This window comes from Tauraco erythrolophus, chromosome 26 (assembly GCF_009769465.1).
Source record: "Tauraco erythrolophus isolate bTauEry1 chromosome 26, bTauEry1.pri, whole genome shotgun sequence".
NCBI classification, from domain to species: domain Eukaryota; kingdom Metazoa; phylum Chordata; class Aves; order Musophagiformes; family Musophagidae; genus Tauraco; species Tauraco erythrolophus.
The window spans coordinates 2,486,167-2,504,295 of NC_141490.1; the positions used below are offsets into that span (position 1 = coordinate 2,486,167).

Consider the following 18,129-nt stretch of genomic DNA (forward strand, 5'->3'; position numbering starts at 1 on the left):
TTTCTAGTCTCCTTAGCTGTTCATACAATTCTATCATACTTGGTATCCCCAAGGCTTGTTTTTAAGGCTGATGTATTGTATTTTACATGAGTTGCAGAAATCTTTGAATGGTGGGAATGGACAGAGGAGATTGCAAAGGTTAGGTAGGGCTTTATGCAGGGCTGACAGATTTTAAGATTTTTTTTTAGAATGTTCTGCCAAATATTCCTTCCTTTGTGCCATCCAGCATGTCTTGAGCTGTGCTTTCATAGCATGTTCTTGGGACACCTAAGTGAAAACCTGGGATAACTTGAAGTCCACTTTTTTCAGAGGTTGACAGATGTATCTAGTACATAAAATTATAGTGAAATCTTTGCAGACTTCTGTTCTCATTTGCACTGTGTTCTTGTGTTTGGAATTAATTTATTCCTGCAAATCTTGTGTTGAGTTTCTTGTAGCTATGACTAATCATGCTTGTTACTTTACAGTATCAGCTATGTCTGTCTATCTTTCCCCAAGGAACAATATGAATTGTATTGCGAGATGGGCTCCACATTTCAGCTGTGTAAAATATGTGCTGAAAATGACAAGGATGTGAAGATTGAACCATGCGGCCATCTGATGTGTACATCCTGTCTCACTGCATGGCAGGTGAGGCATTGCCTCTTGTTAATCTCTCTGAGTGAAGCTAGTTACTTTTTTACAGAAGAGGTATGTTCTCTTCTTAAAATGGTTCAGTTTCTTTCTGGTATGGAGATAAGATAGAATAACTGAGGTCATAAGCTCATAGTTCAGTAATATCAGTGCATCACTGCCAGCTTCACCAACGAAGGGAGAAGCTAGTTAGATGGCTGATCTCTTAATCTAGCAGTAGGCAAGAAGTGCAAGAACTTGCTAAAAAGCTGGTTTTCTACTTCAGAGAGAAAATACTCCATATTTGTAGCACAGTTTGCCTTTCTGTCTTCCTCTCGGTTGAAAGGCACTTGCCAAAAAGCAGATTTGAACCTCTTTATATATTAACTGTGTGTTTAATTTTTGCATCATAGTGGCTGTTGTAACAGATTTCTTCTTTTCCCTGAAGGAATCAGAAGGCCAGGGTTGTCCTTTTTGCCGCTGTGAAATCAAAGGCACGGAGCCAATCGTAGTAGACCCATTCGACCCCAGAGGAGGAGGAGGATTATCACGGCAAGGGGCAGAAGGAACTCCCTCACCCAATTATGACGACGATGATGATGACAGAGCTGATGATTCCCTCTTCATGATGAAAGAACTTGCTGGTTCCAAAGTAAGGTCACCAGAGTGTGTGTTAGATGCAGCAGCATGTACAAAGAGTGCATGTTCTCTATCAGTTTTCTGTGGTCTTAATGATTTGTGCTTGTGAGGGTTGTCAGGACCTTATAACGATATGGAGAACAGGGATTTAGGGTCAGTTTTGTCAGTTCAGTTCACACTCTCAATTCTATTAAGCAATGGCGATCACACTTCGAAATCTTTGATCTTTTATGTGTTGTCTTGAAAGAATCCTTAGAAGGGTGGAAAGACTGGCTTGACCTATTGGAATGTAAGATCTAGGTTTATAACATTTCTCTGCATGCTTAACAATGCTGCTTTTGATTTATTAGCCATAGTTCACCCATATCAGCAAAAATTCATCCACTTTCCCCAGTGATGAATACAGCCAACCAGATACAGTCTTCCCAAGGTCTCGATGATTAACTGGGTAGAGGGCAGGCTATTTTGCTGAGGAAGTAAATTTTACTGTCATCTTGTTATATGATGTCTGATAAGTTTGTCTAATAAAGGTGTGATAACTCTCTGCCATTAGTGCTGCTTCCTTCCTGGAGATGTGTACGATACAGGCATTCTTTATGGATCCCTGCATGTTCTTTTCCTAAAAGTATGTTGCTGCTCTTGCACATCTGCACTTAGCATTGTTTTACTGCATAGGGAAGTGAGTTGGAATTTGGCTAATTTTTAATAATTGAATTCACTAAAATAAGCTGCCTTTCCTGATCAGAAAGAATCCTCTACACTGGTTTACCTATGGTTGTATTTGTTGTTAGCTTCCACCCTGTGAAATAGTGTAGTAATCAGTAAGCCATATTCCTGGAAGAAGTTTTTATATACATAGCTTAGGGAAGCAAAGCAGTTTCCTCAGTGTGACGTCCTGTCATGGTTTGTAGTAGGCTAGTACTCCGTTTTTGTTTGCATTAGTGAGTTCAAACCTGTGTAAAGCTTTTCAAAGTTAGAAAGCACTAGCCTTGCTTGTAAAATAACATTTAGGAAAGAGAGAAGAACAGGTGCTGTTCTGATTTGTTAGGTGTAAAAACAGCTTTCCAGGGACAAAAATGGAGGTTTTGGTGCAAACTTGTGGTTGCTGCAACAGCCATGACAGCTGTAGTCAAAGTAGTTTGCAGTGATGCCTGCAGTCCTAAGTAGGATTCATAGTAGATCATGCCCTCTTGTGTTGAAAAGAAAAGAAGCTTACTTCTGCTCAGGGCCTGGTAAGGTGGGTTTGTTACTCAGACAAACAGCTTGTCTTTTGTTACGCCATTGCTACGTGTGTGTTTTCAGTTGTGTGCCACAGCTAAGCCCGTTGGTGATCGCCGAGGCTTGCTGCAAGTCGTATGCTGTTGTGCTGTGCAATTGCCTTCGTCTACTGGTGTGTGATTGTCACTAATATAGTAATGTCTTACCAATAGCGATATTGAAGCCAGTACATGTTACAGAGCTTGAAAGCCTCTCTAGAGAAAAGGAGTTCTGAGGGATTTGGTCATTTGTTGATTTTCCCATTCTTTTCTTTTTCAGGTCGAGCGTCCTCCTTCTCCATTCTCAGTAGCTCCACAGGCCACCCTTCCTCCCGTGCCACCGCGACTGGATCTTTTGCAGCAACGAGTGTCCAATCCACCTGGGGCTTCCAGTCCTGGGACCACTTCAAAGGTCAAACACAGTTTTCCATTTCAACTATGATTTTGGTGGGGCAGGCAAGAGGAGGAGTATTGTGGTGAACCCTGCATGTTCTCCGTGACATCCCTAAGTACTTTCACACAAGACTTTTTCTTCTTCCTTTTCTGTAGTCCTGTTAGGTCACTTTCCTTCCATTCCCCAAGAGACCCTAGTCTGTCCTGAAAGCAAATGCTTTCTTCTGGAATGCATGGTAGGAGAGTCTCTTTTTGCTATTTAAAGCGCCTGTCTTTTTTTTACATTCATCCATGCGGTTGCTAGGAAGAATCCGGTCCTAAGCTGAAGTACTTGCTCGCTTAGGGTGACTGGTGTCCTCCTGTTGAACTACCAAGTTATTGTTATTACCAGTATCTTTGCTGGTTTTCAGTGTCAGCCATTGCTGTTTGTGCCCTTTGGAGCTGCATTTATGGACTTGTGTTTTGTTCTAGCTAGATGTGGGAAGGTGTCATGTTCCTGTCCAAAATTTTCTTCACAAATTTTTCCATCGAGCGTTTTTTCAGATAGAAAAGTAAGGAAGGAATGAAATGTATGTGACTGGGAGAACAGAACTGGCTTTCTGATCAACTAGCAGAAGGCAGTAGTGTGATCTTGGTGGCATTTGGTCATTGGCTGTTGAGATGTGGCAGCGGTTCTTCAGCCGATTTGGATGAAGTAACGAAATTACACTTGGAAGTCCAGGCAGAAAAAAATATCCAATTCTATGAATATTCATTGCTGACTGATGAATGTTAACTTGTATAAAGAACCCACAGTTGAATCTTTTTTAAAAATTGTGGGTATCCTTTGTTTGGAATCCAATCTAATGCTGCTGTAAGCTTTTATTTTTTCCTTCAAGAAAAATAATCTGGGGTGTTTAGGGTCTAGCTGTAGCTGCATGTAGTGACTGTGTTATCTCTTTGAGTCTGTAGAGAAGGTGTCTCTGGAGGGTTAACTTGTGGAGATGAGAAGAATTATCTCCACATCCTTTGAGATAATTTATTGTAAAAATAGATAAAGTGAAAACCAAAGCTCACCCTTCTGCCACTCACCTTCTTCATTTTTACGTTTTGGGGCCAGACTACCTGTGTTAAGCGATATTTTACGTTCTTATTCCTTCCAGGCTGCACCCGGTACTCTTCACAAAGATAAACCTTTGCCAATCCCACCCACGCTTAGAGACCTCCCGCCGCCACCACCTCCAGACAGGCCACATTCCATTGGGACTGAAGGTCGACCTCAGAGACGTCCCCTGCCCTGCACACCAGGAGACTGCCCTTCGAGAGACAAACCACCCGCTGTGTCCTCCAGCCGTCAGGCGGATATGTGGCCATCCAGGCCAATGCCAAAAGCCCCATCTGTAGCTCTCGGCCCTGGCGATCCTTGGACTGGGAGAGAACTGTCAAACAGGCACTCGCTTCCCTTTTCCTTGCCTTCTCAAATGGACTCCAGGGCTGACAGCCATCGGCTTGGGAGCACGCTCAGCCTGGACAATCCAGTGGTGAGTAGTCCTATTGGAGGTGAAGGTAATTTGTGAGGAATTAAGTCTTCAAAAGTGCCCTCTTATAATTTACATCTGAATAGGGCAATCTTGTGCCGAGGGAGAGAGGGACAGGAACTAGTGAATGCCAGGCAAGGGAGAATAATGAGAGGACTTTTTAGGGAAGTGGTTTCATGCCTCTTGGGAGCAAGGCTGAAATCCCAGTTTGAGCAGTCGTGAGCCACAATTTCGTGATCACTGTTCACCTTTAAATTTTGTAAAACTGAGAATGTTTTGTATTGGGAGCTAGTATGCTGAAAAAGTGTGATTTACTCTTCGCAGTTTTCAGTAAAACCTGCACACAGTAGCTATAATTAGTTTAACACCATAAAATCTGAGTTAAACTTGGGTCTGTTACTATTACCAATGTCATGATGCGTAACTTAATAGTCCAACATAGCACTCCCTAAAAGAAAACACAGGCAGTTTTGATTTCTTTGATTCCATTCCCCTAATTTTTCTTCTAAAGCCTCCAGCTTTCTAAAATTGAAAGCAAGTACACTTTTAACTATATTGGCCAAGAAAATGACACTTGCATGGTTGTCATTCTGTCTCTGTATACGTGTGCTTGCCTGCATCCTTTTCCTCTTGTCATCCATTAACATTTTTGCCTTTTGACCTCTTTCGACTGAATTTGCCAAAGCCATTGGAGTCTCAAAAAATATGAAGTTCCTGCAGTTTTTGTGTAAACAGGAAGTTGACTACAGGAGAAAAGCCCTGCTTGTGCCCTCACTGAGGGAAAACTGTCAGAGACCTACTAGATTTCTAAGATGACTGTAAATGCTTTGGAATAAAGGTGATGTGTTGGATGACTGGCTGACAGTTTTGCAGCTACAGTGGTATATGTGGTGTTTCTGATTCCCAGTATGAAATTTTTTCTTTCAGAGCTTGAACAGTGGTCCGCCAACAACCCCTGAGTGTGAACACCCCAAAATTAAACCCTCCTCATCTGCCAATGCGATCTACTCCTTAGCTGCCAGGTCTGTTGTTTTCTAGCAGAAGTGCTCTTTTATAACTTACAGAACAGTAATCGTAGGGCTCTCTCCGTGCTGTTGCCAGTGACAGAATTGGATACAAATCTGTCAGCCTTAGTTTCAATCTCTGAGAGATTCATAATATACAATCTAGAGAAAGTAGATGAAATCAGAATCCCAAAGATCTGTGGATAGTGGTGGTAGTTACCCTTGACTGTGACAACAGGAAACAGGCTACAGTTGCCATTAGCTCTTTTATGAATTTAATTCTGAGTTGGTCTTTATGTGAAGTAGGTGATGTATAATGTGTGATGTTGTCAACTTCCTTTTGCATAATGACCTTGTGCCAGTGTGACCTTGCAGCTGGGCTGCTGAAAATCCTTGAAAGCCAGATTATTTCTTTAGGCAGAATCACTGTAGGATGACTGCTTGTTACACCTGCTGTGGATTTGAAAGGCCACTTTGGTATTACTTAAGATTTGGCATAAATGTTTTTTCTAATATTTATGTCTTGTTTTTTCTGCCTCCAGACCACTGCCTGTACCAAAACTCCCTCCTGGGGAACAGTCTGAAAGCGATGAAGACACTGAATACATGTCACCATCCTCTCTGCCTGTGGTGCCTCCAGGTCCCGCTGTACAAAAACCAGAGATCAAAATGCCTTTGGAAATGACTCAGAGTTTACGGTGAGATTCCATTTGTATATACTATGCTTCCTCTTCACAGGTCTGGGAAAGCGTATTTGCTTACGAGGGTGGAGATTTTGCTTGCTCGATTTACTGAATTCCCCCAGTGATGTTCACCAGATTTAGACTAACATAGCTAACTGTAAATGAAATGTGACTACTGCTCTTTTGCAGAAACCTTATACAGTATTAAAGTAATCAGATAACCACTCCCACCTCTTTCTGCCCATAACCTTTTCAGAGCAGCAGCAGCTGAAATTCAAAATTCTACTTGAAGATTGTATTCTGGTGGTATCAGTTAAACTCTTTTCAGCTGATATGCTGTATTGCAATAGACATGGCTAGAGCATTTTCTGGAAAAAATATTTCACAGAACAGTGGTGATTTCACTTTGAAGCAGGGATCTGTGCAGAATCTCTCTCACAGAGACTAGGTGGTGGTGGTTGACCACGGTCACTTGTCTGAAGGGACATATGTGTTCTCTCCCTCAGAGTTCTAGACTGCGACCAGCAGACGGATAGTTGTATGTATGAAGCAATGTACAACATTCGCTCCCAAGCAGCATCCTCTGCTTTTGAGACTGTCAACACTTCTGGTGAGTCGGTATGCCAAAAAAACAACTGAGAAACTGAGGTCCCAGTCCCAGCTGGAACAGCATTTTAGACTGAAATAAATGTTTCTTGCTTTCTCTGTTAAAATAGCTAGGATGTACGTGGAAACATCTGGGTCTGTGTACTGCAGAATGCATGTGGGGATGTTTTTGAGAAGCCTAGCTGGAAAGCACTGTAAAAATACTCAACAGTTGTTTAAAAAATTGCTGATTTTAAGATTTTTATTTTTTTTCTGGGCAGCAGTTGTCAGCCCACATCTGTCGTAATTATTTTTAGTCTAATACTACCTCCTGGAAAGAGCTTGCATTGAAAGTGGGGTTTTGGCAGCAAAACCTTAGTTCTGTGTCCTGTCAGTGTTTGTGAACTACAGGGGAACAGAGTCTGCCTCGAGAGACAGAGGCTCTGTTCAGTCCCAGAGCTCAGAATATGCCTCTTACTGTAGATGAAGGGCATCTGGCAGCAGCCACTGCCAGCAACGGCCCTGAAGAGTCAGAAAATGAAGAAGATGGTTATGATATTCCCAAACCACCGCTACCGGTTGCTATTGCTCGTCGCACACTGTCTGATATCTCCAATGCCACGCCTGCCTTCAGCCGAATGTCTTTGGAAAATGACCCTGTAACAGGTTAGAGCACACCTGTACTCTTCATGTTGTAGTGGGTACTGATGGCTTGATGTGCATGTTTGAAACTTCTGTCACTGGCTCAAGGTTTTGTGTGTAAGCTGTAAAATCACAATTATAAGGCAGAATTACACTGTTTCTTAGGTGTTCAGTTTGGTTTACAGCTTGGAATGCACTGCCTTGGCCATTTAATCACTAAGCTAGCAAATCACATGTAAATCACAGTTAGGAAAACCTTTCCTCAGCCTGAAGGGATATGCCTTAAGCCACTGTTTCCTACAGGGCATGAAACAGAGCTTCAGAACACTTCTGCTTATCACCGTTCCAAGTGAAAGGTGACATGGCTGGCCTTGAACAGCCTGTCTGGCTCGGTCTCGGCTGCAACTGCTGCCAGCAGATGGCACAAGCGTACTGTTGGATGCTGTCAGTCCCTTCGAGCGGGGACCTAGTGTCTCAGCAAGGTCAGCTTTTTGTTCCTGGGGAGTGGAGGAAGGACATAGTGTCCTTCTGGCTGGAAGGCACATTGTCCGAGGGAAAAACCAAAGGCTCATATTTCCAAGAGCCTTTCTGAATAATGCTTGCCTTACTCCCTACAACTGTCCAGCAGCTCTAAAGGAAGCTCTGAAACTCTCCCTGTTAGGCAGCTTTCATCATGTCTGAACACCCTGGCCATTTGCCAAGTAAGAGGAGTGAGTTTTTTGTTCCTTCTGGAGGTAGATGGAGGCAGAGCCTCCTGTACCTATGACCACTTGCCCCAGTGAGTATTCATCTGCTTCACCACTTCCCCTTCCGTGAGCTAGCCCTTCTTCAGCATAGAGAAGAGTTTACTAGTGCGGAGAAGTTGATTAGCTTTTGCCACTCCTCCCTGATCCCTTCCTCACTTGTTAAGTCTGTCACTGTGTCTGTAGAATGGAGCTGACAGAGATAAGAAGGGGCAGAGAGAGCTCACATCCTACTCCCAGGCTGTGTACTGAGCTTAATCATTCATTGACCCGTCTTTGTTTCTACAGCCCTGAAATAACAGTGCTGTTGTCCTGCTTTGTAGTGTTTAGGAGATCTGCTAATGAAAACTGCGGTGGAAATGCTGATTGTTACTGCTTTGGGAAGCATATGCAGTTTTCTGAAACGCTGGATATTGGCTACTGCTGAAGCCTGGTGTTAAGCAAGCCTGACTAGCATGGTATATATACATTTTGGCAGATTTATGATCTCCTGTATTGTACTCTACAGTTTAGTTTCTTAATCATTTACCAAAAAAACAGCTGTGCTAGTAGTTGCTCTTTCAAATTGACGCGTGATTTCTGAAATTTGATCCTGTTCAAGCTGCAACAGCTATTTCAAAATAAAATTTTGGGGAGAGAAGTGAATAATCCTTTTTCACAAATGCACAAAAAGCTTTTTATGTGTAAGAAGCTTGTACTTTGAAGATTAGGGAGTTGAACTGCATTGTGGTTGGTGAGGAAGCTTCAATGAATTCGTTTCTTGAAGAGCCTTCTCTATCTAAGTGCTTTTGATACAAGTTTTTCAGAAAGGCTCCACAATGACTGCTTCTTTTCTGATGAGTGCTGCAGTGCCCGCTCTTAAAAATGTATTGTTTGGACATTCTTAGTCTTATGGATTTGTCTGTTATACATAAGTTCTACCACTAGAAAACTCTATCTTGAGTGCTTTGAGGAGTTTCTCCACAAATAAAACTTTCTTTAAGGTGAAGTCAAATATTCATGCAGAAAAGTTTCTTGTGATATTCAAAGTAGGAAAAATGCTTTCTGCAATGGTACAGGAGGTTAGAACTCAAAAATTATCAGACGTTGGATTAACACATTAAGCAAGGTGTCTTGTTTGGTTTATTGGCTATTGTTTTTTCTCCCCAAGAGTAGTGAATGACTAGGAGGAAAGACAGAACAGGCTGAGCTTACTGATCTGCTATAACAGGGAGCCATTAGGTAGGGTGAGCTTCAGCAGGAGCTCTTGTAGATGGCCCTGACCTGCTGATGGGCTGGCAGAGGAAGAGGAACAGACCCTTCAGAGAACATAATTCAGTTACTGAAGCAGTTATGGTGGATGAGTTGTAACTGGTAGATCTGGTTTTGTGCATACACTCCCTCAGCACGATTGCAATGTGGACAACAGTTCTGTGAGGAGAGATTAGCATCTGGACAGTTAGATTGGGGGTTGCTGTCTGATTCTAGAAGGAAATGGGATGTTTGGTAAAGTTGCATGTTTTCTGTGTCATTTTTTTCCCAGCAGGTCTCTGATTCTTATTCTAAGGTTGATATCTGAGCTCTGCTTACCTGCACACATATATCCCTTGTCAATTTTTTTCTATTTATGTGGTCTTATCTTAATAAATGAGCCAGTTGTGGCCTCCTAATTAAAAAAAATCTTCATAACCATTTTTGTACATGAGAGGGGAAGCTGAGCTAATCCGTACTGTTGTGTGAGAGAATAGGCTGGTTGGAGAAAGTGGCGTAGCTTTCAGTGGCATGTTTTTGAAGTGTCATTTATCAGTCTAATATCATTACTGCTTTGTTCCAAGCAAGAATCACATGTCCTTTTTTGAAGTGATGCATTTGTTTCTCCTTCCAGGTCTTTCAGATGGCTCTCAAGTTCCAGAAAGGCCACCGAAGCCGCTACCACGGAGAATAAATTCTGAGCGGAAAGCAGGGAGCTGCCAAACAGGAGGAGCCAGCAGTGGGACCAGTGTGTCATTGCAACTCTCCAGTGAGATCGAGAATCTAATGAGCCAAGGCTACTCATATCAGGACATTCAGAAAGCACTGGTCATTGCACATAACAATATTGAAATGGCCAAGAATATTCTCCGGGAGTTTGTTTCCATTTCCTCCCCTGCGCATGTGGCCACATAGCACATTACCTCCACACCTGCAACTTCTGTGGACCAACTGCCTGGGCAGCTGTAGCCCAGCTACGCACCAAAGGAGAAGGGGGTTCCTTTAGAGACTTTGTGCTGAGGTCAGTCCTGCCTCTTAAGAGAATCAGTTATCAGGTTTTTGTGGTTCCAGATTTCAAAGCAGTGGAATGAAACGGAGCAGAATGGTGTTTTATACAGTGTGTCTTGGAGTCCTTTACCCCTACCTCTTGTTTGAGAGAACAGGTTTATTTCCAGGGTGTTGGTAGAGAAAGGTATCACAACAAGGGATCCCCGAGCTGATGCCCTGGAGGCTGGGGGGAGTGTTTTGTGCTGTGAATTCTAAGTGAATGCTCTGAGAAACAAAGTCTTGAGGTCAGTGTGGTGTGTCCTGTGGTTCACGGTACTAGGTTTGGATCTGTTCGCTGCTGTGTGTCTGGCTCGGGCTCTTTTAGAGCAGCTGGGAGGTCACTTTCTGCTGAGAATAAATAGGAGACCTTGGAAGAATCTTTTGATTACTTCCTGTTTGCCATGGTGTTTCCCTCTTGCCTGTAATAATAGCGTTTATTGCTTACGATTCAAGTCCTTCCTTTTTGCCTGGAGGTAGCACGACTAGCTTCTGTCAGGCATTTTCATTTTGGTAGGGCTGAGAGTTGGGTTTCTCTTATATGTGTCCTCTTGCCGGCAGCACTGGCAGCACCAGATTCCAGGCAGCTAGACATGCTGAAAGTTTTGCATGTTTTTGAGGGGTGGGAGAGGGTGGGAAGAATTTGAGTGAGAGCAAAGAACTGGCTGCTCCTTCTCCTTTTTTAGCCTTGAGCATTTTGTGCTTCAATGCTCAAACTTGATTGTGGCCCCGCTGGGCTTGAGCAGCCATCATTGGACACTCCCATGAGCTCTTTTTCCAGGAATGTTGCACCTGGTAAATACAATGTTTTATTTATCTTAATTGCATGGTGGCTGTCGCAGACTAGTGGCCTTCATGCACATTCCATCTTCTCCTTCAGGGAGCTTTTGCAGGAGCCAGCTGTCTTTGTGCCAGGCTGTTTTGTGGAATTGGTAGATGATGTATTCGTTGGTATCTTACCTGCTTTGCAGTAAAAGAAATGCAACAGTTCTCTGCATGGCTATCAAAACAACATGGGGGCTCTTTTTTTCCATTTCCATTACTCTAAGGTATTGTCAGAGCTTGTTTTAAAACAGATCTGGGAAACTTCTGTATTTGTAAAACGGTCACACAGCTTTAAAAGTCAGTACTCAGCTGTTACTTTGAAAAAACCTGACTTGCATACTCAGCTACTTAACTCTATTCATATGTGCTTGATGTGCGAGAAGTGTATGGTTCCTTTCGAGAGGATTTAAATGAAGTAGGGATACACAGATCACAGCCTGACAAACAAGTGCTCTGTGTGCACTGAGAGGCTATTAGCCTTTTGAAGCATGTCTAGCATTATTCGCATCTCTCCAAGGGCAGAAGTAGTCACTAGGCAAAGGGCTGCAACTTGAAATACTGTTGGAGTGATTATGGCAGTTGGATGCAGTTTAGCCTTTCAAAGAATCTAGTAACTGGGCCCAGATTTCAGAGAAACGACTTGCAGTTGTTGAGAGGACATAATGGGTATTATCAAGGGAACTAAGCATAAGATGTTTTATGTAGAGTATAGGTTTCTCTCTAGCTCTACAGCTTTACAAATTGATGGAGTGAGTTCCAGGCAGTTCAAAAGCATGAACTGTCTCTCTTTACTCCCCTCCTTTCTGTAGTAACGAAAACGTTCTCTGAAACTATAAGGAGATGTCCTGCAACACTCTTACAGGCCATCACTGCTGTTGCTATTTTGGGGCCAGGGCTGAAACTTGCAAATGCAGCACACTGAAGAGATTTATGTCAGTGGGCAGGGTGCTCTGCAGCGGTGTAGAGAGAGGTCAGGCGCAGCCAAGAGCAGGGTCTGGCCTTGATGAAGGTGCTGAGTTATAGAGAAGGTGATGTCAGTGCATATTTCCCTCGGGGAGGGAGAGCTGTTCTTTTTCCTCTGCCCACGTGTGCAACAATCAGTGGTATCATGAACCAGTCCTGCTCTTTCTATGTGAAGTGCTTGGCCAGTTATTCATGGGAGCCTTGGTCAGTGTGTCTGTGGGAGCTTCTGGAGAAGCAAGCCCAGCACTGGAGCTGCTGAGGCAGGAACGTGGGGCAGCTCTGGTTGTGCTCCCAGTCGATCTGCATGTTGTACTTGTGAGCCTGAGCAACCAGTCCTAGCATATGAGAGTTATTTCCTGGCTTTGTGCTGGAGAACCAGGTGGAAACCCTCTTGTGAGGGAGCACTACCGTTTTGTTGCCATCTTTTTTGTATTCTCTCCAGTGCTGCCACTAGCTTCATGTTGGGTTTGGAGCCACTTTGTTTCCGACTTGCTGTGTAAACTCAGTGCAAGTTTGTTCAAGCGTAGTGTGTGACTCTTGCCACTGCCAAGGCTGCTAAGAGCCGAGTCCAGCCAGCTAGAAAGCCTTAAATCTTGTCTTGCACAGTGTGTGTGATTACAGTAGTGATGCCCTGTCCCATTCAAGCCCTTTTTTACAGGCTAGTTGTAATATTGAGTCATGCCTAGCAGAGCTATTACAGGCCTGTCTTTGGGGTTTATGTGCCAAGAGACGTTCCTATGGGTATTGTTCCAGGTATTAGAGATTAGAGAGAGCAATCTTTGTGGCATGTATCACTAATTTTTCTGCATGTGTCCTTTCTGTGCACTGTTTGTGTCTCAAACTGATTTAAGAAACTTAAGTCTTGGCTTTTCTTCCTTAGACGTGAAAGCATTTGCTAGTACCACTGAAGTGCAACAGAGTCCTGACCATGTCTTGTGGCTGTGCTCTGTGAAGTCAGTCCAGACACTGTACAGTGTATTTTTCTTGTTGTTCTTTCTGAAGGCTAAGCCTAAGATTGATTTTTCTTTTTTCCCTTCAACTTCTTGATCTGTATTCTTAAGAAGTTAACTTTATGACGCTACTTTAAAAAGAGAAAAAACAACTTCAAATGTCTAGTGCCTTTCTTAAGGGAATGCTGCATCACTAGGCTGGATCTGAGTATCCACCCCTCTGTGAAAATGAAGAGCCCGAACTAAACAAGCTATAAAGATGCCTTTGAGCGTGAGACTGCTTTGAAAGGGGTGAAAAGAAGGGGCAAGAAAGATGGACAATTGTCACTTCAACTATGACGTTGTGTTTTGTAGCATTTCAAGTGTGAAGATTTCCCCCTTTATCAGTTGCTAAGTGACTTGTCCAGACTGGCATGGTACTAAGCTTGGTGTAAAGACAGTAGAATTATAGGACAGGATTGGTTTTGCTTGTAGCAAAACACGAGTTCTGCTCATAAAAAATGCTGGCTTTCCCCCTACCTGTCAACTTGGACACAAAGCAAGCAAAAACCACTTTGTTCAGTAAGAGCTGGGCACAAAATGTGTGGGACCAGTATGAGCCTCTGCAAAGCAAGCAGCAGGTAGCCGTGGAAAGCAGGCAAGTGTTGTCTGTTCTGACCAGGGTTTCCAGCTGACTTAGTACGTTTAATGCCACCATAGCTGAATGGGAATCTGAAATGAGACATATCCTGCCAGAGCTGTGGTAAATCTTGTCTGCTGCACTGCCCTTGTGTATCTGTCTCTGCAAGTGCTGCAGCTTGAGGCGTAGAGTGTCTCTGCTGGGAACCAGCAGACTTGCTTTCACTATAAACTGCTTTTCTGCATGCCCTTCACTGAGCCCTTACCTTGGGGGGAGTCAGATAGCCTCGGAATACAGCATGTTAATTCCTGCACTAGACTGATTACATTACTGTAGCCAATCCTGAGGCAGGGTCATTACTGTAAATGTTTTGTTCAGCTGAGCAAGAAAAAATGCAACTCCCAGGGCACTTTCTTAAAGATGCCACTTCAAAAATTAGTGGGGAATAAGGACATTTATTTTTAAAAGTTGCTAATAGAAATGTTTTTTGAAATTCCCAGTGGGGGAGGAACGGTTGTTCTTTCTCTTGAATGACAAATACTGATTTGTATAATATCAGTGTTAAAAATGTTGAGATTTTCACAAAATATTTTTAAAAAGTATAATAGTGTCATTAATATAAAAATATAATAGCAGTATTTAATCCTTTCAGATCTGTAAAGAATAAGGAAAAACAGAAGGTAAATATTCTTACAGAGAGTAGCTGAGTTAAGGTTCACTTGGTTTAAAGTCCTCATTTTGTTTGCAAATGCATTGTTAATGTTTAGAGGTTATACTAATGTTATTTATTAATTGTTTCCATTCTTGTATGCTGCCCACTAAGAGCTTCTTTGTTTGGGATTTCATTCACCTGTGTCAGTAAAAAGAAAACAAAACAAAGTTTTATTTTTAAATAAAATTTCCTTTGTTGTAGCATATCGTCTGTGTTGTGTTGGTTCTGTGAGTCCTGGAAAAAGAATATCCTGCTCAAGCCTGTCTCACTCTTCTTGCTCAGAGTGCCCAAGTCTGAGATGTCCAGTTAATCTCCTGAATCTCTTGCAGACTGCGACTGACTTTGTACCGATTTTAACTATGACCACAATTACCTGTTAAATTCAAATTCATGTCATGGATTCTAACAAACAGAGGGCAGGAAAGATTTCTACAAAGTTTATACTGATAAGTCTATTGATAGAGTTAACATATTCTAATAGAATTGATTAATAGAGTCTGTAATCAATCAGAACCTATTAGAGTCTGAGAATGAACTTAACAGGTTGGTTCGTTACCATCCGTGCATAGCATCTAAGGGAGTCCATAGGACTCTGGTAGAGTAATGGGTTCTACAGTGTCTGTTGGGGTCTGGTAGATCCTGCGTCAGTCTAATGCAGCTGGAGTCTTTTAGGCTCCATTTGCCTCTCACAGGCTGTTAGCACATTGCTACAGACTCTGAAAGACTCAGATGATTATTGCATAGCATTTATGAAATTATATATGTATTGCATAATTATAGAATATACTTACATATGAAACATGAAGGATATATAATAAATCCTAAATTATGTAGACGTAGATAATATTACACATTTCTAATGTTGCATGTCACATGCTATATGATTTGTTAGATGCTGTTGGGGTCCAGCATACCCTGCCGGAGTGTGTGAGGCTCTGGGGGACCAGGGTGTGAGTATATTATAGAGGGCAAGCCCCTGTGAGACTCTGACAGACTCCAGCAGCCTTGGATCCTGTGTTTTGGAGGCTGGTGAGTCCGGAGAGCCCATAGCATCCAGCAGGTCCTCGTCTCCTCTGTACTCCAATACTGCAGAGCCCGGAGGATCCATTAAATGACATAGGCTCAAATGAGGGGGAGCTGGTCCAGCTGGCCACCTGCCCCACCCTCACGACAGTTAGGAGTCAAATAAGGACACACAGGTCACATGGGGTCAAGTGAATCCCCTCAAACAAGTCACTGTGGGGTCAAATGAGATTTTGGGGTCAAATGAGGACACAGGGGTTACCTGAGGTCGTGTGCGCCCGTCAAGCACATCACCGTGGGGTCAAATGAGGACACAGGGGTCAAATGAGGACACAGGGGTTACCTGAGGTCATGTGAGCCCCTCACACACATCACCGTGGGGTCAAATGAGGACACGGGTCAAATGAGGACACAGGGGTTACCTGAGGTCGTGTGAGCCCTCAATTACATCACTGTGGGGTCAAATGAGGACACAGGGGTTACCCGAGGTCGTGTGAGCCCTCAATTACATCACCGTGGGGTCAAATGAAGACACAGGCGTCAAATGAGGACACAGGGGTTACCTGAGGTCATGTGAGCCCCTCAAGCACATCACCGTGGGGTCAAATGAGGACACGGGTCAAATGAGGACACAGGGGTTACCTGAGGTCGTGTGAGCCCTCAATTACATCACTGTGGGGTCAAATGAGGACACAGGGGTTACCCGAGGTCATGTGAGCCCCTCAAGCACATCACCATGGGGTCAAATGAGGACACAGGGGTCAAATGAGGACACAGGGGTTACCTGAGGTCATGTGAGCCCCTCACACACATCACCGTGGGGTCAAATGAGGACACGGGTCAAATGAGGACACAGGGGTTACCTGAGGTCGTGTGAGCCCTCAATTACATCACCATGGGGTCAAATGAGGACACAGGGGTTACCTGAGGTCATGTGAGCCCCTCAAACACATCACCGTGGGGTAAAATGAGGACACAGGCGTCAAATGAGGACACAGGGGTTACCTGAGGTCATGTGAGCCCTCAATTACATCACTGTGGGGTCAAATGAGGACATAGGGGTTAACCGAAGTCATGTGAGCCCTCAATTACATCACCGTGGGGTCAAATGAGGACACAGGGGTTACCTGAGGTCATGTGAGCCCCTCAAACACATCACCGTGGGGTCAAATGAGGACACAGGGGTTACCTGAGGTCATGTGAGCCCTCAATTACATCACTGTGGGGTAAATTGAGGACACAGGGGTTACCTGAGGTCGTGTGAGCCCCTCAAGCACATCACCGTGGGGTCAAATGAGGACACAGGGGTTACCTGAGGTCATGTGAACCCTCAATTACATCACCGTGGGGTCAAATGAGGACACAGGGCTTACCTGAGGTTGTGTGAGCCCCTCAAACACACCACTGTGAGGTCAAATGAGGACACAGGGGTTACTTGAGGTCGTGTGAGCCCTCAATTACATCACTGTGGGGTCAAATGAGGACACAGGGGTTACCTGAGGTCGTGTGAGCCCTCAATTACATCACCGTGGGGTCAAATGAGGACACAGGGGTTACCCGAGGTCATGTGAGCCCTCAATTACATCACTGTGGGGTCAAATGAGGACACAGGGGTTAACCGAGGTCGTGTGAGCCCCTCAAACACACCACTGTGAGGTCAAATGAGGACACAGGGGTTACTTGAGGTCGTGTGAGCCCTCAATTACATCACTGTGGGGTCAAATGAGGACACAGGGGTTACCTGAGGTCGTGTGAGCCCTCAATTACATCACCGTGGGGTCAAATGAGGACACAGGGGTTACCCGAGGTCATGTGAGCCCTCAATTACATCACTGTGGGGTCAAATGAGGACACAGGGGGTTACCTGAGGTTGTGTGAGCCCCTCAAACACACCACTGTGAGGTCAAAAGAGGACACAGGGGTTACTTGAGGTCGTGTGAGCCCTCAATTACATCACCATGGGGTCAAATGAGGACACAGGGGTTAACCGAGGTCGTGTGAGCCCTCAATTACATCACCTTGGGGTCCAACGAGGTTACTGGGGTGGCAACTGACAACATAGGGTCGCCTGAGGTTGTGTGAACTCCTCAAACGCATCACCATGGGGTCAAATGAGGTTATTGGGGTCAAATGAGGACACAGGGGTCAATCAAGGTCACATGAATCCCTCAAAAAAGCAAGTATGTGGTCAAGCCAGGACACAGGTGTCAAATGAGGTCACGCAAACCCCTCAAAGAAGTCGCCGTAGGGTCAAATGAGGATAAGAGGGGTTCAATTATATGAACTGGCATCAAATGAGGAAGCATGTGGGGTTTAATCGTATCAGGCATTATCAGTCTAGTCAAATGGAGTGAAATGGGTCACAGATCGTCCTGTGGTGGTGTCCATAATTAGAATGACATCTTAGCACCAGATCCATGGTCATTACCACCTATTGAAGGTGTTGGCATAGCTACCTAGCACGGGCTGATGCATTCTAACAAGGCAGAGTATTGAGAGCTGTCTATTAGCACTTCTTGTCATCTACCCGAGCTCTTAGTGCAGCTGTTATACAAACAGGTAACAGTGCAGCAACAGAATTGGATTGATTGATTAGCATCTATCATAGCTAGTAGAACAGTTCTCTGTTAGAACATGATCGATTCTAATACTGCAATTATTGATGAGTAACTACTGGTATCTACAGGAG

The 18,129-nt window shown here is 43.9% G+C and overlaps 1 protein-coding gene across 4 annotated transcripts in view; it reads left to right on the forward strand.

The window, feature by feature from the left end:
- The window catches only part of CBL (Cbl proto-oncogene), a 40,630-nt gene extending 29,664 nt beyond the window's left edge, over positions 1–10,966 (forward strand). For 2 of the 4 annotated variants that reach the window (XM_086626815.1, XM_086626816.1), the window contains 9 exons: positions 499–630; positions 1,061–1,264; positions 2,788–2,919; positions 4,043–4,420; positions 5,345–5,439; positions 5,964–6,119; positions 6,611–6,714; positions 7,173–7,355; positions 9,939–10,966. In XM_086626815.1, coding sequence (XP_086482941.1) covers positions 499–630; positions 1,061–1,264; positions 2,788–2,919; positions 4,043–4,420; positions 5,345–5,439; positions 5,964–6,119; positions 6,611–6,714; positions 7,173–7,355; positions 9,939–10,219 — 1,665 coding nt within the window. In that variant the 3' untranslated portion in view covers positions 10,220–10,966. Of the gene's footprint in view, positions 1–498; positions 631–1,060; positions 1,265–2,787; positions 2,920–4,042; positions 4,421–5,344; positions 5,440–5,963; positions 6,120–6,610; positions 6,715–7,172; positions 7,356–8,397; positions 8,533–9,938 lie in introns of all 4 variants that reach the window. The other 2 variants (XM_086626818.1, XM_086626819.1) reach the window with 2 other exon arrangements.
- The last annotated feature ends 7,163 nt before the right edge of the window (positions 10,967–18,129 follow it).